This window comes from Pipistrellus hanaki, assembly GCF_964339955.1.
Source record: "Pipistrellus hanaki genome assembly, chromosome: 6".
Taxonomy (NCBI): domain Eukaryota; kingdom Metazoa; phylum Chordata; class Mammalia; order Chiroptera; family Vespertilionidae; genus Pipistrellus; species Pipistrellus hanaki.
Window position 1 is genome coordinate 72,596,002 of NC_140508.1, and position 18,459 is coordinate 72,614,460.

Here is an 18,459-nt window from a genome sequence, read left to right on the forward strand (position 1 = left end):
TCTTTTCCCGTACTAATTCTATATTACTATCTCCCTTCAAGTGCCAGGTACTGTACTGTACACTGAATTTATAATATCTCGCCTGTTAAACAGATTACAAATAAGGTGAGTTCAAGAGTGGAAGTGAATTGACCAGTGATCTATGGCATAGTAAGGAGAAAGCCAGAGTTAAGCCTCAAGTTTGATGGTCTTCACTATTATGTGACCATGCTAGACTTCTTTGAATTGTGCTAATCCTTTTGTATTATTAGATCATCTAGATTATTATTATGTTCAGTCAGATGACTCCCGTAAGTATGAGTCTGATTTTCTTCTTTTGTCCTTTCTGTGTAGTCTTCCATACACCAGCAAACTTGTGAAAACGTTATTGTATAACTTCATCAGACAAGAAAAGCCACCTCCCCCAGGTGCCCATGTTTTCTCTCAGCAATCGGATGGGGGAGGACTCCTGTATGGACTTGCATCAGGCGTAGCAAGTAAGCCCTTTCTGATTTTTTCAGTACTTTGATGTACACAGATTGTTGTTTAATGAGTCATAAATAATTCCGTTTTCCTTGGCTGTCACTCCTAACAGTTATATTGGATCTGTGCAGCTGTGTAAATGTGACATACTGAAAGTAATTTAAAACATTCATTTTTGCATTCGTTGTAGTGAATGCACTTAAATATATGCAAATAATGAATAAATTGTTTACCTATAAGGCACCATTTTTTCAAGAAGAACGTTTATAAATATGCATATTGTATGAGTTCTAGCTGTACAATTCAGTTAAGCTCTTGGTAACTTTTTAACTGCTTGTGTTTTGTAAGGAAATCATTCTGTTTTAAGGACTGTATTGGTTAGGGTTTTATGTGACTAATTGGGTATAGTTTTCTTATTGGAATAAATGTTTCATTTGCTGATGACCAATTAGTATATTTTGAAGAGTTTTGTTATAAATTCAAAAGTGGCACAAATATGAGTTTTATCAGATTAGAAGCAAATTTTGTTAACTGTGCAAAGTCCTTTCCCACCAAAGCCTCATTTCTGCTTCACAGTGATCAAACTAAGACTGGGGAAGTATTGAGTACCTCTGGTCTGCCCCTTTGTTGGTGTGAGGACCTATGCCACGAGAGGTTATATAAACGGAACTTTTGCTTTATTCTGAAGTAGAAAAGTAGGCTGACACTTGGGTAATTGTGAGGTCTGCACAGTTGCTCTTACTAAATGTTCTACTTAAGCACATGGTGCGGAGTTCGGCTGTTTGGAGGAATTTAAACGGAGCTGAGTTCCACAGCTGAATTGTGATTGACACATCCTCCCCACACTCAGGGGGGAACATCAGTTTGATAAGAAAATGGAGAACTACAGTGTGGTAACATTTATGAGTCACGGGAACCTCTTTGTATTAAAGACCTCTCTGTTGACTTTAGGAATTGATCTGTGAACCAGGCTTTTTAGGTTTGCCTTCCTTTGATTTCCTTTAATTATGAGTTGAATTACATTTGTGATCACTCATGGTTTTGTCTTTGGTGCTGAGCAGGCTGCCTAGAATACCAGACCTGCAGAATTTTGCTCCGAGTTACTCTTGCCTACTGCCTGCCTTGTTTCAGGTGAGCAGGCTGTTCATGCTTGCTCATTTATGGCCATGAAGGGAGCATAGGCATGGCTTTTTGTGTCCTGTGGGAAGACTTCATTAATCCAGTAGTATTTGATTTTTTATTTTTTATTTTTATTTTTTTAAATATATTTTATTAATTTTTTACAGAGAGGAAGAGAGAGTGATAGAGAGTTAGAAACATCAATGAGAGAGAATCATCGATCAGCTGCCTCTTGCACACACACACCACCACCACCACCCCCACTGGGGATGTGCCCACAGCCAAGGTACATGCCCTTGACTGGAATCGAACCTGGGACCTTTCAGTCTGCAGGCCGACTCTCTATCCACTGAGCCAAACCGGTTTTGGCAGTATTTGATTTTTTAAATTATTAACCCGGTATAGGGATTTAAAGGTTGAGTATTTTGCAATACTCCAATATGGTTGGGGATTTGGGGGAGCAGGTAGTATAGGGTCATTTATTGCTTTCTCCAAAACAGTGGCAAAACTTTGGAGTTGTTTAGAAAAGTAAACATAGATTCATGGGTGGTTTTGGTTTTTCTTGAATTTATGTGGCATGAGAATGAAGTCCAGGATGGTACCAGGTGCCAAAGCACTTGACTTCCTAATGTTAGATCTGTTCCTACCTCGCTAGCAGTATATAGTCTTAATTTTCCTTCCTTCCAGGCTCCTTGTCTTTCAAATGAGGAAGTTGGGATAGATGATCTGAGATTATTTCCATCTAATTTTCAGTGAATCTATGGTCTTTTCCTCTGCCATTTTAAAAGTTACTACTCAGTTAAGGGCATTAAAATAGTTAGAACTTTTAGTGTGCTATAGTTACAGCACATTTTATATAGCATTCTTTCTAGACCTTTACAAATCTATTCATGCAAAAATATAAACATAATGGAGTAATTATTGTTATTTCACAGTATGCAAGTCAAAGGATTATAAAAACAACAAAAGGACATTCTCTTAAAAAGCAAAGGTGGATTGTGGGTAAAATGTAAATTTGATCACAGTATGTAATTTGAATTAAGCCACATTCTAGGAAAGTCAGTCAAACTGACAAAGAAAATTTGACTTTAGTTTTTAGTGATCACTTTTGATGATTTTTTTGGTTGGTAGTTAAGGAATTTTCCTACTTTAAAAAAGTGCTTTTAAAATTTTTTTTTGGGGGGGGGGTTAGAGAGAGAGAGAGATCAAGAAGAGATAGAGAGAAACATTGATGTGAGAGAGAAACATTGGTTGGTTGCCTCTCATATGCATCCTGACTGGGGATCAAACCCACAACTTGGTCACGTGCCCTGACCGGGAATTGAACCAGCGACCTTTTAGTGCATGGGATGGTGCTCAACCAGCAGAGACACACTGTCCAGGGCAGAATTTTCTTACTTTAATATTGGCTTGAGAAAATGTGATTCGGAGATTCCTCACTGAAAAGAAATAATGTCGCAAAGCTAGATGCAGATTATAAATGCTTTTGGATTATCTTCATTTTTGTTGGGATTGAATTTTTCGTGGGACAGAAAACATTTCCTTTCATAGTGTGTGTATTGTATGTTTTGCTGAAATTATTTCCTCTGAAACAGCATGCCTTATTTTGGAAAACTTTATAGTTTTGGATAATGAAGTTGTGTTGGCTCTGGCAAGGGAAGATGGGAATCCTAGTGCTAGAACTGGGTCCAGATGAGTAATGAGTCACATGTCTGGGCCCTCACAGGAGTCAGGCAAGCCTTCTCCAGTTCATTCTCATTTATTTCCAGTTATCTATTATCTGTTTCCTAGATTCCTGCAAAACCTTTTTAAATCTTCCCTCCCTCCCACCTCTTTTATATGCCTTTATATCTCTTTAATCTAGAATCCTCCTTCCTCCTCTCTGTCACTTTAATTTTCTGCCCATCCACCCATGGAGGCCCATCCCCAGTCCTACCTTCTCTATGAAGAGTTCCTTTCCTCCCTCCTAGCAGGAGGTAATCTTATCCTGTGGCACTAACTCTGCTTTGCGTTATGATTACTATGTAGGAGTTTCATCTCCCTACATGGCTCTACATACAATACAATAGGAGCTAACATATTTATAACACTTGTGAGCTTATAGAGCAACTTTTTGCATATCTTATGGCTATCTTGTGAAATAGATGTTTTTACCTTTTGATGTGATGGACGTAGAGATGTTCCTAGCTATTAAATTGCTTGTCTAAGATCACACAGGAAAGAGGTGATGTTGGTTTTTGCACTTGAGCTTAGTTTCTTTGCTTCCCGAACTTTGCTGTCTTGTCTCTCATTGTTACTATCTGACTCCTGAGTGTGTAAGCGGCTCTTGACTTCTCTGAGGTTTTTCACTGCAGTCTCTAGCACAGCACCTTACATCTGGACTCTCGGTACATACTTATATGTAATTAAATACCAAAAACTAATGCTCATGTGCACTCGAGGTAGGTGTGAAGTCAGTTATAGCGACGTGACTATCATTTTTCTAATGCCTTCTGTTTGCCATACAGGTGTTAGTAGCTATTCTACATATATGATTCTTATCTGCTCTTTTAAAAAATACATAGTTTTGCTGAAACCAGTTTGGCGTCGGCCTGCGGACTGAGAGGTCCCAGGTTTGATTCCCGTCAAGGGCATTGGTTGTGGGATGTGCAGGAGGCAGCTGGTTGATGTTTCTCTCTCATTGATGTTTCTAGCTCTCTATCCCTCTCCCTCCCTCTCTGTAAAAAATCAATATATATATATAGTTTTACTGATTTCAGAGAGGAAGAGAGAGAGAGAATCATTGGTTGGCTGCCTCCTGCACGCCCCACACCAGGGATTGAGCCCAAAACTGGGCATGTGTCCCAACTGGGAATCGAACTGTGCATAAATTGACACTCAACCACTGAGCCATGCTGGCCAGGCTCCCTCCTCCTCTTTTTAAAAGCTTTATTTGGAAATAAAAGTCACACATATAGAAAAGTTCCAAAAATAAAAATATTATAAAAAAGTCTATATAGCTTTATCTAGGTTGATTTGTTAGTATTCTCATTTGTTATATATTTGTAATCTTTCCCTCCCTCTCTTATCATTTTGCACACGTGCACCCGCACGCACGCACACACACACTTTTTTGTAACCAGTTGAGGGTAAGTTACATTCATCATTGCCCCTTTACCCCTAAATATTTGAATGTGTACTTTCCAAAAGGTAACATTTCTCACACAACCACAGTATACTTACCAAGTTAGTCAATTTAACAGTCAGCTATCCTTAAAAACAAATGAGGTAGGCATTTGTTTCTACCTCAGTCAAAATAAAGAATGGAGATTTCCCCCTATAGTTCAAAATCTCCTTTAGTAAGTACATAATGTCATTTGTGTTGCTCTTAAATTGAATTTTTACAATTAGGTTTTCCTGGGCCTGTGCATATCAATTTATCTCTCTTAGACTAAACACTCCAGGCTGCAGCATCTGTCCTTCGTGTTTATTATTGGCCTGCAGAACACAGGGAGTGCTTGGATAATGTTTGCTCAGTGTCATAAATAATTAGAGGGGTTATTAATACTTTTTAATTCCTACTGGTAAGTTTCTTTGCAGTTAAGGAGAGTAGTGAAAATTACCTTGTCTAGATTTTGTTCTTTTTAAAGAAGTGTTTGTACATGGTTCAAGTGTGATTTGCTTCTTTAACTGAAAGTGGTTAGAATGAATTATACATTCGTATATTATTTTATATGGTAATATATATAAAATACATGCCAACATGCCTATATTCATAATCTTCAGTATAAGAAAAAATGGTTCCCTTCTCTGTAGTTTGTTAGTTTAGAAATTCCTCTAATATGCTGATAAAATGGCAAAATAATCAATTGCTATATTACTTTACTGTGTAGAAAAGAATGCTACAGCTTTACTTACTGTAGTGTTTTAAGGGAATCATAGAGTTCTAGGCTTGTAGAGATAAGTAGAAAGGTCACAGGGCGGCTCCCAGCATTAGCAGTGCCTCCTGGCATACTTGGAAAACAATGCAAGTGCTTATACCTTGGGATTCTGAGTCATAGGCATGAGGTGGGGCCCGGCCGTACAGGTTTCCAGTAAGCATTCTAGAGGATGGTTTCTGTACCATTCGATTGCGGGCCCCTTTCCTGTGCTGCAATCTGTTCTGCCGTGAGCCCATCATGGCAGACACTTGAGCCAGTACAGTTAATTACTGAGGCACACATGGTTTTGAGGCAGCTCTAATGGGTTCCTCTGACCCCCTTCTATGTAAGATCTTAGTTTCTCTTATTGCTCTCTGTTTTGATGAGATACCAGCCTGTTCTCTGAGTCTGACCATGAGTACAGTTCACCAGCATCAAATAGATTGGAACTGCACCTTTTCATTAAACTAGTCAAAATGCCCCTTGGTCCTTCTGATAGATAATATTCAGGTATTAGTGAAGTTGTTCCTTTTACCATAGCATTTATGTCCTATCTTTTCTCCTTTAGGTTTTATGTACACAGGTGCAAACCTTTCAGTGTCTCTCAGTTAGTTATATTTTGTTAGTTGTGGTGTGGACCATAATAAGAATAAGATTTGCTCTCATTTTTAGCTCTATATTATCATTTAAAAAGTATTTGGGGGCTTCCTGCTTTTTTCAGGCTGATGTCCTTGACAACATATTGTGAGGGTTTGACACATTCTAATTTCTATGTGGAAAGCAGAGTGTATGTGTAAAATAACAAGGAAAATTAATAAAACGGGGTTTTGTGTCTCTTATATGGAGAATAGATTTTCTTTCCTGCAATCCCAGTGAGGGTTTGCTGAAGGGGCAAGTAGCCTGTTTTCCCCAGACAGCCCGCAGTAGAGTTAATGCGGATTCCTAAAGTCTCCCGGCTTTTAGGACTTAATCTCAAGGACCTTCATGAAACTGGGGCTGGTAGACCCCCAATGGCGGGAGATGTGGGAGAGCCTCCCATCAGTTCATACAGGTTCTCCCCCTCCTCTCCTCTTTGTTCTCTGGGTTACACCACAGGGACCTCACAGCTGTCTTTTCTCTCCGCTCTTCCTGGAAGTCTTTGTGGATAAGGATGGATTTCCAGAGCTTGATACTGAGAATCAGGTGATTCGGATGGAGTCCCAGCTCAGGGTGATCTTAGGCATGTTCTTCAACTTTGAATCTCATTATAAAGCTGATAAAGATAGGCCATTTTGTGACGAATAAGTGAGATATTGTGCATAAAATCACTTCCAAAACTGTAGCATTTATCCTCATGTTACATGCACCAAAGCTCTGCTGCTGCTTGTTAATTAAAATTAAAATAATCGAAAAGGAAATAAATTTAATTAGATGGAGTTAATGATCAGAAAATCTCTTAACCAATTTATGCCAGACAATTAAAAAAATTAAGAGAGTATTTTATCTTTTTTATTTGCTCATTGTTTAAAATTTACGTAAAAACTCTCTTTTTGAAAACTGACAAAATTGAATACATCAGCCATGTTTTCGCTGTTTCTCCAACTGGCCTTTCATTTTATGTGGTGCAAATTTTGGCCAATGGCAGTCAGAAAGGAAAATTTGATTGTTAAATAGATATTGCCCACAAGAGATTTGTCCTTGCTTCCTAACTGAACTTGCCTTGACAACAATCACTAAGGTACCATTTCTTATTTACTAATTTACCTGATTTTATTTTCTGCTTGACAGGTTTGTTTGTTTTTTATAAAATCGGCCAAAGATTTTAATAAACAAAGATTTTGACATGGACACAACCTGAATTGTAATAAATATTTCAAATGTTCATCTAATAAAAAATATCAGTAGTATTGGTAGTCTTCGTTATATCAGCAAGGCAAATGATACTTGAATTTGTAAGCATATCACCCTACCAGTGACCGAATGATTTACAAGTTTACTCAGAATATGAATGTAAATAAATTATGAAAGCATCTGATACTTTTTTTTATAATATAAACTTCAGATAGGCACTAAAAGAATTATGTTGAATAGTTACATTGTGAGAAGGAAAGATAAGTTATAGCATTTATTCAGGGTTTCTTTTGATTCTATTCTTACTTCTTTGACCTTGCCTTTTAGTATATTTTCAAGCTTTTAAATTGTCTCTAATGCTTAAAAGAAGGTGAAGCAAGGAAGGTTGACCTTGAAATTTCCTGTGTTCTTTTTGTTTTTTTTTTTGTTATAAGACACAATTGTAATGTGATGATAATTGGGTGTTTAATGTTTGAAAGAGCCAAGCCTGATTGAATGTGTTCTGCCAAACTGCGCTTTCCATCACAAGTACTGAGGTTTCACACAATAACTTCTGATATATGGCTTTTCCATTTGAATGAACCATCGAAATGTTTTTTCCCCTTTGCTTGCTGTGGTGGGTGTCCCAGCCAAATTATAAGACAAAAGTGGTGATTATTTGTTTAGACAAATGCTGTAATGGAGAATTTAATAAAGTAGAATTTGGAGATTAAAACTCATATTTCTCCAAACTGCTATTATTGAGAAAGTGACTAAATTCATTGTGATAGGGATGGTGTGCAGCAGTTGTAATTTATGTTATGTGATGGTTTTTTCTCTTCAGTTTCGGCTTTTGCTGGGCTGACTCATTGAGAGAAAGAGAAAAAGTATTTGACACTCAGAAACAGGCATAGTTGTGAAAACATTCCTAATTAAAGCACTTTGAATTTTCAAAAAAAGAGGGAGCTTTAACAAACAGTAATTACATTCTCATTCATTTTTATTTGGGATAATTTGGTAGATTTTATATACCCGGTGAAAGAATACCCTTTTTTCTTCTTTATTTTCAGGAGTGGACTCAATTTTTGACTAATAAAATATTGTTAATTTCAGTTTACTATTTCCTCGCAGTGGTTTCTGGCAGGAACACATTGAGCGTTGAGATTAGTATCGACAACAAAGAATGACTATATTTAGTTGTAGAGTAATCATATAAGTTATTTTACTTTAATTGTTCTCTGATAAAAGGATTTATGTCTGATTTTAGACTTTTAAAAAGGTGTTTATGAAATGATATCATAGTTAAGTGAGTGTAATTTATGAAGTAATATAATGTCAAAATACAATATTGACTTATCTTTTATTGTAATATGCTAATAAGCTACTCCCAAACCAGTTTCTAGAAATGGCTTTGAAGTCAGTATGCCATCATATACTCTCATTTCCTTAACAGATTTGAAGGGAAGATTAAGGTCTCTTTATGCCACAAATAGTTGGGGAACGAATTTATTTATCACCAGAAGAATATAGAAGAAAGTGAACAATTTCAGATGAAATTCTAAGGCATGTTCTAAGTGTTGTTTATTTGGCACCAATTCTTTAAATCTATTTTTTATTTTTATTTATTTTAGGGGGGTGGAGAGAGAGAGAGAGAGAGACATCAATTTGTTGTTCTACTTATTTATGAATTCTTTGGTTGATTCTTGAATGTGCCTTGACCAGGTTTCGGACCCACAATTTTGGTGTATTGTATGATGCTCTAACCAGCTGAGATACTGGCCAGGGCTGTTTTTTGAGATTTCTGTAGCATAATTTATTATTTTAAATTTTTAGGAATTTTAAAATTTAAGGATAATTAAAAAGTGAGAATGTTAAAATTATAAAATTCTAATTTTTGAGAACATAAATCTTATTTGAAAAATGAAACATTAAAATGGATTTGTTTTAAAACTGTTAAATTCTATCATAGTTAAGTGAGTGTAATTTTTATTAAGTAGCTGTTTTAATTTACATTAATTTCAGCATGGATGTTTGGAAGTAAATTCAAAGGTTACATTTATTCAAGGTTATTTGCTTACAATTTGTGAATGGTAATAAAAACCCTCATAAATTATAGTTAGTATAGTTGGAGACAACCTTTTACATAAATAAATATTTTTAAATCTCTAGTGTTATGAATTATTTGAAGACTTCCCTTTTGAAAATTTTCTGTAACTTTGAAGTTATATTGATTGGTGAATATAGGAATGCATAGATGGGTAGGGATGTTATCACAAATTTAGCAAAATGGTAATGTAAAATTTAGGAGATGAGTATATAAGTATGTATTCACTATATAACTCAGCTTTTCTGCATGTTTGACAATTGTTATAATAAAATGTTGGGGGAAAATAGAATCACTATGAGGATGAATTAATGTTGTAAATTTCAGGTTGTTCATTAAAAAGCTATCTTTAAGCTCACAATTCTTCCTGAATTGCTAGGAAATATTCTGAAGAATGTGAAGTTTGGACCAGATTTGATCTCACATTTTTACGGAGAGCTATTTAGCTCTATAAGCTTGTGAAATTTTGTAACCTCTCGAAGCCTTTCACCATCTGTAAAAATGGAATGATGATTCCTTATAAGATTATGGTAAATGTCTTCACTTTTCCTTCTTCTACTTGTTAGTAGGCTTTGTGAGCCAGATCATGGTCTGTGAAGGTCCATGGAATCAAATTAGGTAGCTGTGGACAGAGAGGCAGCTCTGCACTCACTTCTGTACGGCCATCATGGTCCCACACGTGACAGGGGCTAGACAGAAGAAAGGGAGGGAGAGAAGCAGAGAGCCATTCTCAACAGCAAAATAATGGGTGGATTGGAAAATAATATAGCTTTTGGCATCAGCTAGGCCTGAGCTGGAAACTGGGCCCTGCCTCCGTCTAGCTGTGTCGCTTTGATTAAATTACTTAACTTTGCTGATCCCTAATTTCCTCACTTAAAAAATGGCATTTAGTGAGGAGGGTGAGTATGTATGGCGGGGGGGGGGGGGGGGGGGGGGGGCGCTATGGTAAAATATGTATACAGATAATAATTTAATAAAAAAAGAAAATTAAAAAAAAGAAAAAAAATGGCATTTAGGCTCTCTGTACCTGTCTGTGGGCTTTTGTTACATTTAAATAACATGAGAAGTAGTGAGCAAGTTTTTAGAACATGATAAATGCTGAAAACAAATACTAGTTGCCATTTATTTACCTGCCTCATCTTTTCCCCCCTCTTGTTTGTGTCAATTTCTCTAGTTTTACAAACGCCTTACATATTTTATCTTATATGTTTCATGTTCCTTCAGCCTTTCTGCTTACAGAATTAAGCAACTCCCCTCATAGATTATTAAAAAGGGCAAACACAGATCTAGCAGCAATCTCCTTAGCATCCTTAACCATAACTTCATCAAATTGGAAGCCTTGCTAGCTATCAGTACCATTTTTCAGGCTAAAGGAATTACAACTCCACACATAAACTGTATGACTCTTAGAACACGACCTTGTGTCAAAACAGCGAGTTACAAGAAAACACATACAATATGAAAGTTCAAGGACAGGTAAACCTATGCCAAGAAAGCCAGGCAAATTTAAACTAGGTTGTGTTCGTCTGTAGATGGTGAAACCCTAATGACAAGCAAGGGCATGGTTATCATGATCATGTATAGTAATATTTGATAAGGAGTAAAGTACCTGTCCTCCTCAGTTTGCCAGGGGTGACAGCCATGCGTAGACATATGTTTTATTCTTCAGATGTCTTTGGTTTGCACTTTTATATGAATTTCTTATTTACTCTTGTTTGTTACTTTTCAGTTTAACCAGTACTTTATTTTGAGTTACACCAGTACTTTATTCTTCAGGGTGTTTCTAATATTTTTCTTTATTGTCACCATCCTAAAGAGCATTTTTAGACCATTTTTGTTCCTAATTGTCATTGCCACTCCTAAAGGAAAATTTAAAATCACAAGTATATATTGTTTATATGCTGTAAATATCTGTGTTTTCTACTTAAAAAGATTTAGGTTTTTTCATTCTTCCCAAATCAAGTTTTCAAATTTTGCTCCATTGAGCTATTCCTACCACCTTTGAAAATGCATAGCGTAAGCTCACATTGGTAGAGCCAACTTCCTCCAGCTCTGTTTTTTTTGAACTCCTGGATGCATTTTCTGTTCTTTCATAGTCTTTCTGCCGAGCCAGACCATACCTCTCAGAGGTATTTAAATGACTTTACATGACTTACAATTTGATTTTGTATTTTCCTTATCTGTTTTTACAGTCATAACACTGACTAATGACAATATATTTTTTTGTAAAGTCATCTACACTAATAAAAGAGAAACATGCAAATTGACCTATATCTACACCCACAAGCCATGCCCACTAGCCAATTAGGAGCGAGTATGCAAATTAACCCAATCAAGTTGGAGGCGGCCACAGAGCTGGAGTGAGCAGGAGGCTTGGGTTGCCCCGGCGATGGAGGAAGCCAAACTTCCCGCCAGCCCTGACCGGCCCTGGCCTCCGCTCAAGGCTACAAAGTTTCAATTATAGAAGATAAATAAATCCCAGATACTTGCTTCCAGCCATCCCTGACCTCTGCTCAAGGAGGTGCTGAAAAAAAGAAAAAAGGAATAATAGAAAGGAGGGGCTGGGATCTTGGGTCTCCAGGGGGTGATCAGGCCAGGATGGAACAGCAGTTGTGGGTGAGCAGGCTAGTGGAACGAGCAAGCTAGTGGGGAGGGAAGGTGAGGGTGAGCAGGCCAGCAGAGGGGGCAGTTGGGGGTGAGCAGGGCAGCAGGCAGAGTAGTTAGGGGCAATTAGGCAGGCAGGCAGGCAGGTGAGTGGCTGGAGCCAGCAGTCCCGGATTGTGAGAGGGATGTTTAACTGCTGGTTTAGGCCCAATCTCTGTAAATCAGTTATAGGACATCCTTCGAGGGGTCCCAGAATGGAGAGGGTGCAGGCCAGGCTGAAGACCACCCCTCCCACCACCATTCAAAAGGTTGTGCACCAGGCCACTAATAATATGTGTGTGTGTGTGTGTGTGTGTGTGTGTGCACGCGCATGCGCATGTGCACACACACGCCCATTTCAGAGAGGAAGGGGGAGAGAGAGAGAGAGAGAGAAATATCAGTGAGAGATAGTAATTGATTTGTTGCCACCTGCACGCCCTTCACTGGGGATCAAGCCCTCCAACCTGGGCATGAGCTCTGACCAGGAATGGAACTGTAACCTTCTGGTTCATAGGTTGACACTCAGCCACTGAGCCATGTTGATTGGGCTGTAAAATCCTGTCTTGTTTATATAACATTATATTGTATTTTTCATGCCATTAATGTTTCTCCAAGAATACAGTTTTAATAGTATATCATGTGGCTTAATTATCTCACAGAGACCATTAGAAATTATGAAAATTTGCCGGCACCGGTTTGGCTCAGTGGATAGAGCGTCGGCCTGTGGACTGAAGGGTCCCTGGTTCGATTCCCGTCAAGGGCATGTACCTTGGTCGTGGGCACATTCCCCAGTAGGGGGTGTGCAAGAGGCAGCTGATCGATGACTCTCTCTCATTGATGTTTCTAACTCTCTATCCCTCTCTCTTCCTCTCTGTTAAAAAAAAATAAAATAAAATAAAAATATATATATATATATATATTTAAAGAAATTATGAAAATTTAAAAAATAAGATTAGCTGGAATTTCACCATTGTAACAAATCCATCTTACTTTTTTTTCTAACTCTTTTTCAGTTCTTGCCCCTGTGTATATGTATATATACACATATACCAAATTAAATATTCAAGAGACATTTAAAATGTGCAAATAATATCTTTTGTCTTGTAATTAGGATATATTTTGAAAACAAAATAGTGTATTTCTCAATGCTTGAAAAGTTTGAGTCCTAATGAAGAAAGGTGCGGTTTAAATCCAAGGTGTTCCTTTTATTCATTTCAGTTCTTGAATTGGTCAGATTAGGAGAGCCGGCAAATTCTTGCAGTAAAACAGCTGAAGTTATTTACTTCCTCCTTTTGGCTGTGTGATTAATAGCACATGTTTGAGGCATCCTGCTGCCTGTATTCAAAGGGAGAGTGTTATGGTAAGACTACCAGTACCTCTGCCAGCTCTCATGTTGTCCATAAAGCTCGCTGGTTTATCTGGGCACAGTTGTTTTTCCTGAGCTAAGTTAAAGGGCTTAAAAGACAGGGTATGTAAGCAAGTTGACTGTTCCATCACGGCAAGTAGAAGAGGCACATTTTGGGGACATTGCAAAGGATTTATTCGGACGTGGTATGACAGTGACTGCTCGTTGGTCTCCCTTCCCGTTGTAGCTAACTATTGTACATGAATGCCAGACGTAGATCCGAGGTCTCAGTCCCCGTCGTAGCCAGGTGTGGTCCATATTTTGGCCAAGGGAATGTAAGCAGAAGTGATATAGGCAAACTTACAGGGGGAGTTCTTAAAGAGAATGCATGTACTCGCCTCAGTCCTGCTGCCTCGAATGAAAATGTATGGCAGGAGTAGGTGCAGCCGTGCTGGGCCGTGAGTAAACTTAGGAACAGAGGCTAGACACTGGAGCAGCAGTGAAAAGGAGCCTAGCTTTTGAACATCGTGTAAGCTCTGCTGCTCCTACTTTTGGACTTTTGTCGAAGCCATTATTACTCAGGTCTGTTACCTGTAACTCACCCCAATCCTGACTTACAATTGAGTGATCAAGTATGGTGGATGAACAGAAGGCAGTAGTATCATAAGCTGGCTTTCTAGGGTGGGCTCTTTGTAGGACTTATCAGAACCTCCTAGCAACCAGAAAGCAGTGTGATGAGAACAGACCCTTGTACATCTCCCTCTCTGTGTAGCAGTTTTTGTCCTCAACCTCCAGCTCTTTGTTATACTCTTCAAAGGTAAAACATTCAAGAAACAACAAAAACAGTGAATTACATGATCTTTTTTAATTGTTACACTGATCTTGCATTCTCCTAATTCACACACTGTTGAGAAAGCCATTAGAGCCATTAACAGTGCTTTTTAAGCCTAACCATAATAGCTGAGACATGTAAGTGCATAACATTAAGGACCTAGGAATTTTTCAGAAGCCACTTGGCACATGTTTTATGTTACAAATTAAGGCACATTTAAGTTCCACTTCGGTAAACATACTCACTTTTGTTTTATAACTACTAAGATGTAATTATATGCCCATCCAATGACTTAATTAACTTTTTTGAAATCTTTGTGTGAAATTAATGGTCCAGGAAAAACTACCATGTTTGTTTTCTGACCTTACTTATTTTTAGCACATCATGGACTATCTCCAAGAGTTCATGCACCACAGTTGGAGAAATAGCATATATGTGATGTAAGACTAATGAAATTCTTAGGAAACTGTATTTTCCTTTCTCTCCTCTTAGAGTGATGTAATATATTGCAAAAAGTCTGAAACTTGATTTAAGCCTTGTAGTTTTGTGACCTTGGAGGTGGTGGGGATGAAGATCATTAAATTTCTGATTTTTGTGATCTGCAGTTTCATTTTGTTGTATTATTTCTTATTTTTACTTATGAAATTCTGGCCAGACATAAGTTAGACCTTCTCTTCTTCATATCTCTTAATCTCTCTTAAAATTAATTCCATTTCCCTCCTCCTCCTCCTCCTCCTCCTCCTCCTCCTCCTCCTCCTCCTCCTCCTCCTCCTCTTCCTCCTCCTCCTTCTCCTCCTCTCCCCCCCCCACCTTTCTGCATTCTGGGTAATTCCTTCAGATTTATTCAGTTCACTAATTCTCTTTCCAACTATATCTGATCAACTATGAAACTTTTTCATTGAAGTTTTCTAATGTTTAAGTTACAACATATGTGAGGTTGAACGTGAAAATATAGAGGATTTTTTTTTTATGAACCATGTAAATTCCTGAAGGGTCAGAATGGGGAGAGTGGTGGGAGATCATGTCAGTGTAGGGGGCATACTGAACCGTATGACATTTAGCCCAGGTATGATGGAGCTTTAGGTCTCTTTGCTGATTCAGTAAATCCAGTTAACAGGGACATAAGGCATAATATGATTAGTTCTGAGCATCTTGTAGGGGAAGGTAGGTAATCAGCTCTAATTATAGCCTTTGACAGTTTGTCTTGGTGAGGCTTTTGGCCTCATGGCTTCAAAGGGAGCATCTTATCTGAAGGATTCAGGGCTCTGTGAACACCCCATCCCTCTCATATCATGCTGGTTTGTGCTGTCCTGGCAGGGGAAGGTATCGTATTGGTAGTATGGTCTTACTAGTTATGCATCACTGTATTTCTGAGGACTAATCAGAGAACTCACACCTTCTTAATGGATCATTTTGAAGCTAACTTAACAAAAGTTTGTAACTTAAAAAGCTTGAAATTCATCAGTTGAAGACCATGACCAGTTCACAACAAAGTGAGTCGTGCCTCAATAACAGAGCATCCTTCCAGACTCCAGATTTCCCACACGTGTATGTCATGTGTCTGCGGGCACAAAGAATTTTGCAGCACAGACGACAACATGGCGGAGCAGCCAGGCTTTTCCATAGGAAACTAGGTAGGATCTCCTATAAACTGTAATAATGGTTTTTTGAAGTTTATGAAAACCAAGTACAATATCCCATAACTGACTTAGTAAATTAATAGACCAGTGTTAATATACGTAACACCGAACGTAAAGGCCTTATAATTGTGTGTCATTGTTTGTAAGTACCTGAGAAAGGAATTGAATTCTTTGCCTGTTTGTGGCCCTTCAGTACTGGGCAGCAGCGCATTCCTTGGGAAGCACTGTCGTGCCCTCATGTCATGCCTCACAGCCTGCCCCACGCCCGACCAGCTTTGTCTGCTACCATTCCGTGCCCTGCAATGCTTTTCTCCTCCACCTTTAAACCTGCCATTCCCTTTACTGCCCGGGTCAGGCCGCTTCTTTGGTAAACTTGCCAGGAATACTCCAGCAGAGCTAGCCCTCATTTTCCCCACAGGACTCTGTAAAACTCACAGGATGTTGTATTATAACGACATTCCTACCTGCCTCTTCGGACTAGATTATGGGCACCTTAACTGTAGTAACAATTTATTGAACATTCTGAGCAAGCCCGCCAGAGACAATGTAGTAAATATTTATTTACCAGAAGAAGGAGGCAGAATGCCTAGGAGAGATGGTTCCTTAGGAGGAAGTCAGGAAATGCAGATCGAGTACCAAGATGAACAAACAGAAAATAGAAAAGCCAATAGAATAATCCAAACAAAAACAAAATTATATAGGATTCTGTGGATGAAGGTGAAGGGGGAGAACGTGGCAAAGTAATTGGGGTCAAGATTTATTGTAAACCACAGAATACTATTCCTTATAGCAAAATAGATTGAATTAGGCCTGTTATACCCCATGTGCTGAATATCTAACCTGTGCTAAGTTTTAAACATGATTCAGGTGTACCAGTTAATGCGATTTTTTTTTTAATAGATGGAGTTGCACATATGTTGATATACATGCAATTTGATATGTATGCTATTTTGTTGTATTGACAGCAAGCTTCAAAACTTCATATGTCAAACTTTAATTACAATTTAAAAAAATATTTTTTATAAGACAAAAATTAATCATCTGGATGAGTTTTTAAGTGCCTTGCTAATCACCATAGCTTCATAAAGTCATCATTTAATGTCCCAGGAAACAGTATATATTTGGAACCACGGTTATTGTTAATAGTAGTGGGTATAACTGTATTTTCGGAGAGTTTTGGTGATAGGTGGAAGGCAGTTTTTCTCAGAGATCTGATTACTGTTGCTTTGTTTTGAGCTTACAGGATGGCCAATAAAGAGCCTAGTCAGGTAGAAGAAAGGCCAGCCCTGCTGGTTTTTGTCTTGTTTGCTTGTACTTCGATTTTTAATATCTATTTTCTCTATCTGTGATTTCTTTGCCAGAAAGTTTAAAAAGTTTTATGGTTCCATTCTTTTTAAAATAGATTGTTATGAAAGTCAGTTTAATTAAACTTAGGTAATATATTAAGCACAGCAAACCACAGGATGTCTCATTATGTTGAAAAGAGATTGCGTGAATGCCTCTGTCACTCCTATCCTGGGCGTGACCTCGCTCTTCTCAGAATACCTCTTACTGGCATGACATATAATTTCCTGATACAGGGGCTGAATGCTGGCACCAGTGCCAGTCTGGATAGTCCATGTTGGAAGCTGTTAGTGTGTGTTTATTAATTGCTCATTGAATTGAATGCTTTGGGAATATTTCTTCAATTTCATGAATATCTTCAGGCCATTCCATTCCATAGTATTCACTTTTATTTGCGTGTCCCACATTTACTATCTGTAAATTTTGTTTTCAGATCATTTATGTCTTACAAACCTTCTGGAATCATTAATTTGGAATCTCCCTTTCCCAAAATTTATGTATGTCCTCTCATTTCAAAGATTCTAGTTTCTGCCTGGCTGGCATGGCTCATTGGTTGAGTATCGACCTGTGAACCAGGAGGTTGCCGTTCAGTTCCAGGTCAGGGCATGTGTCCAGGTTGCAGGCTCAATCTCCAATGGAAGTTATATAGGAGGCAGCCAATGATTCTCCCTCATCATTGATGTTTCTATTTCTCCCTCTCCCTTCCTCTCTGAAATCAACTAAAAAATATAGTATTTAAAAAACAAGACAAAAAAGATTCTAGATTCCTAGTGTCCTCAGCTCCCACCTTCTTGGGCTTTGACAACCGATGACACTGTTATTGCTGCCTTGCAGGCCTGGAACACCATTCTCCATCACTGAGGCTTTCTTCTTGGGATTATCAGTAACATTGAAGTGGTCAGAGTTTTGGGAAGAAACTCTTTCCATCTTTCCTTGAGTGTCACTTTCAACAAGGGCGTAGTAGTTACTCACAGATTCTTTTATCTGTGGCCATCTAGCATGGAGCCAGTTTTTAATTCCCAGAAAAGTAACAGTTGGAAATGTATATGGAAAAAATGACTGTTCCTGAAGGTAGTAATAAATCTATACTACATACTTTATTACATCTGCAGTTATTTGATTTATATTTACTTCTTCACAAGTGGAATTTCAATGCTAATGTAGGCAATTTGTCTAAGATTTTTCTAGTAGAAACTTTTATTTGTGGATTCTAAATTAATTGTTTTTCGTTACTGGTATTGTTAAAGTTAATACGTTTATTC

At 38.0% G+C, this 18,459-nt stretch overlaps 1 protein-coding gene across 5 annotated transcripts in view; it reads left to right on the top strand.

Annotated features, from left to right (window-relative positions):
* DYM (dymeclin) overlaps positions 1–18,459 on the top strand; it is a 319,690-nt gene that overhangs the window by 158,184 nt on the left and 143,047 nt on the right. For all 5 annotated transcript variants that reach the window (XM_084888932.1, XM_084888931.1, XM_084888929.1 and 2 more), the window contains one exon: positions 334–476. In XM_084888932.1, the coding sequence (XP_084745058.1) occupies positions 334–476 (143 nt within the window). The remainder of the gene's footprint in view (positions 1–333; positions 477–18,459) is intronic.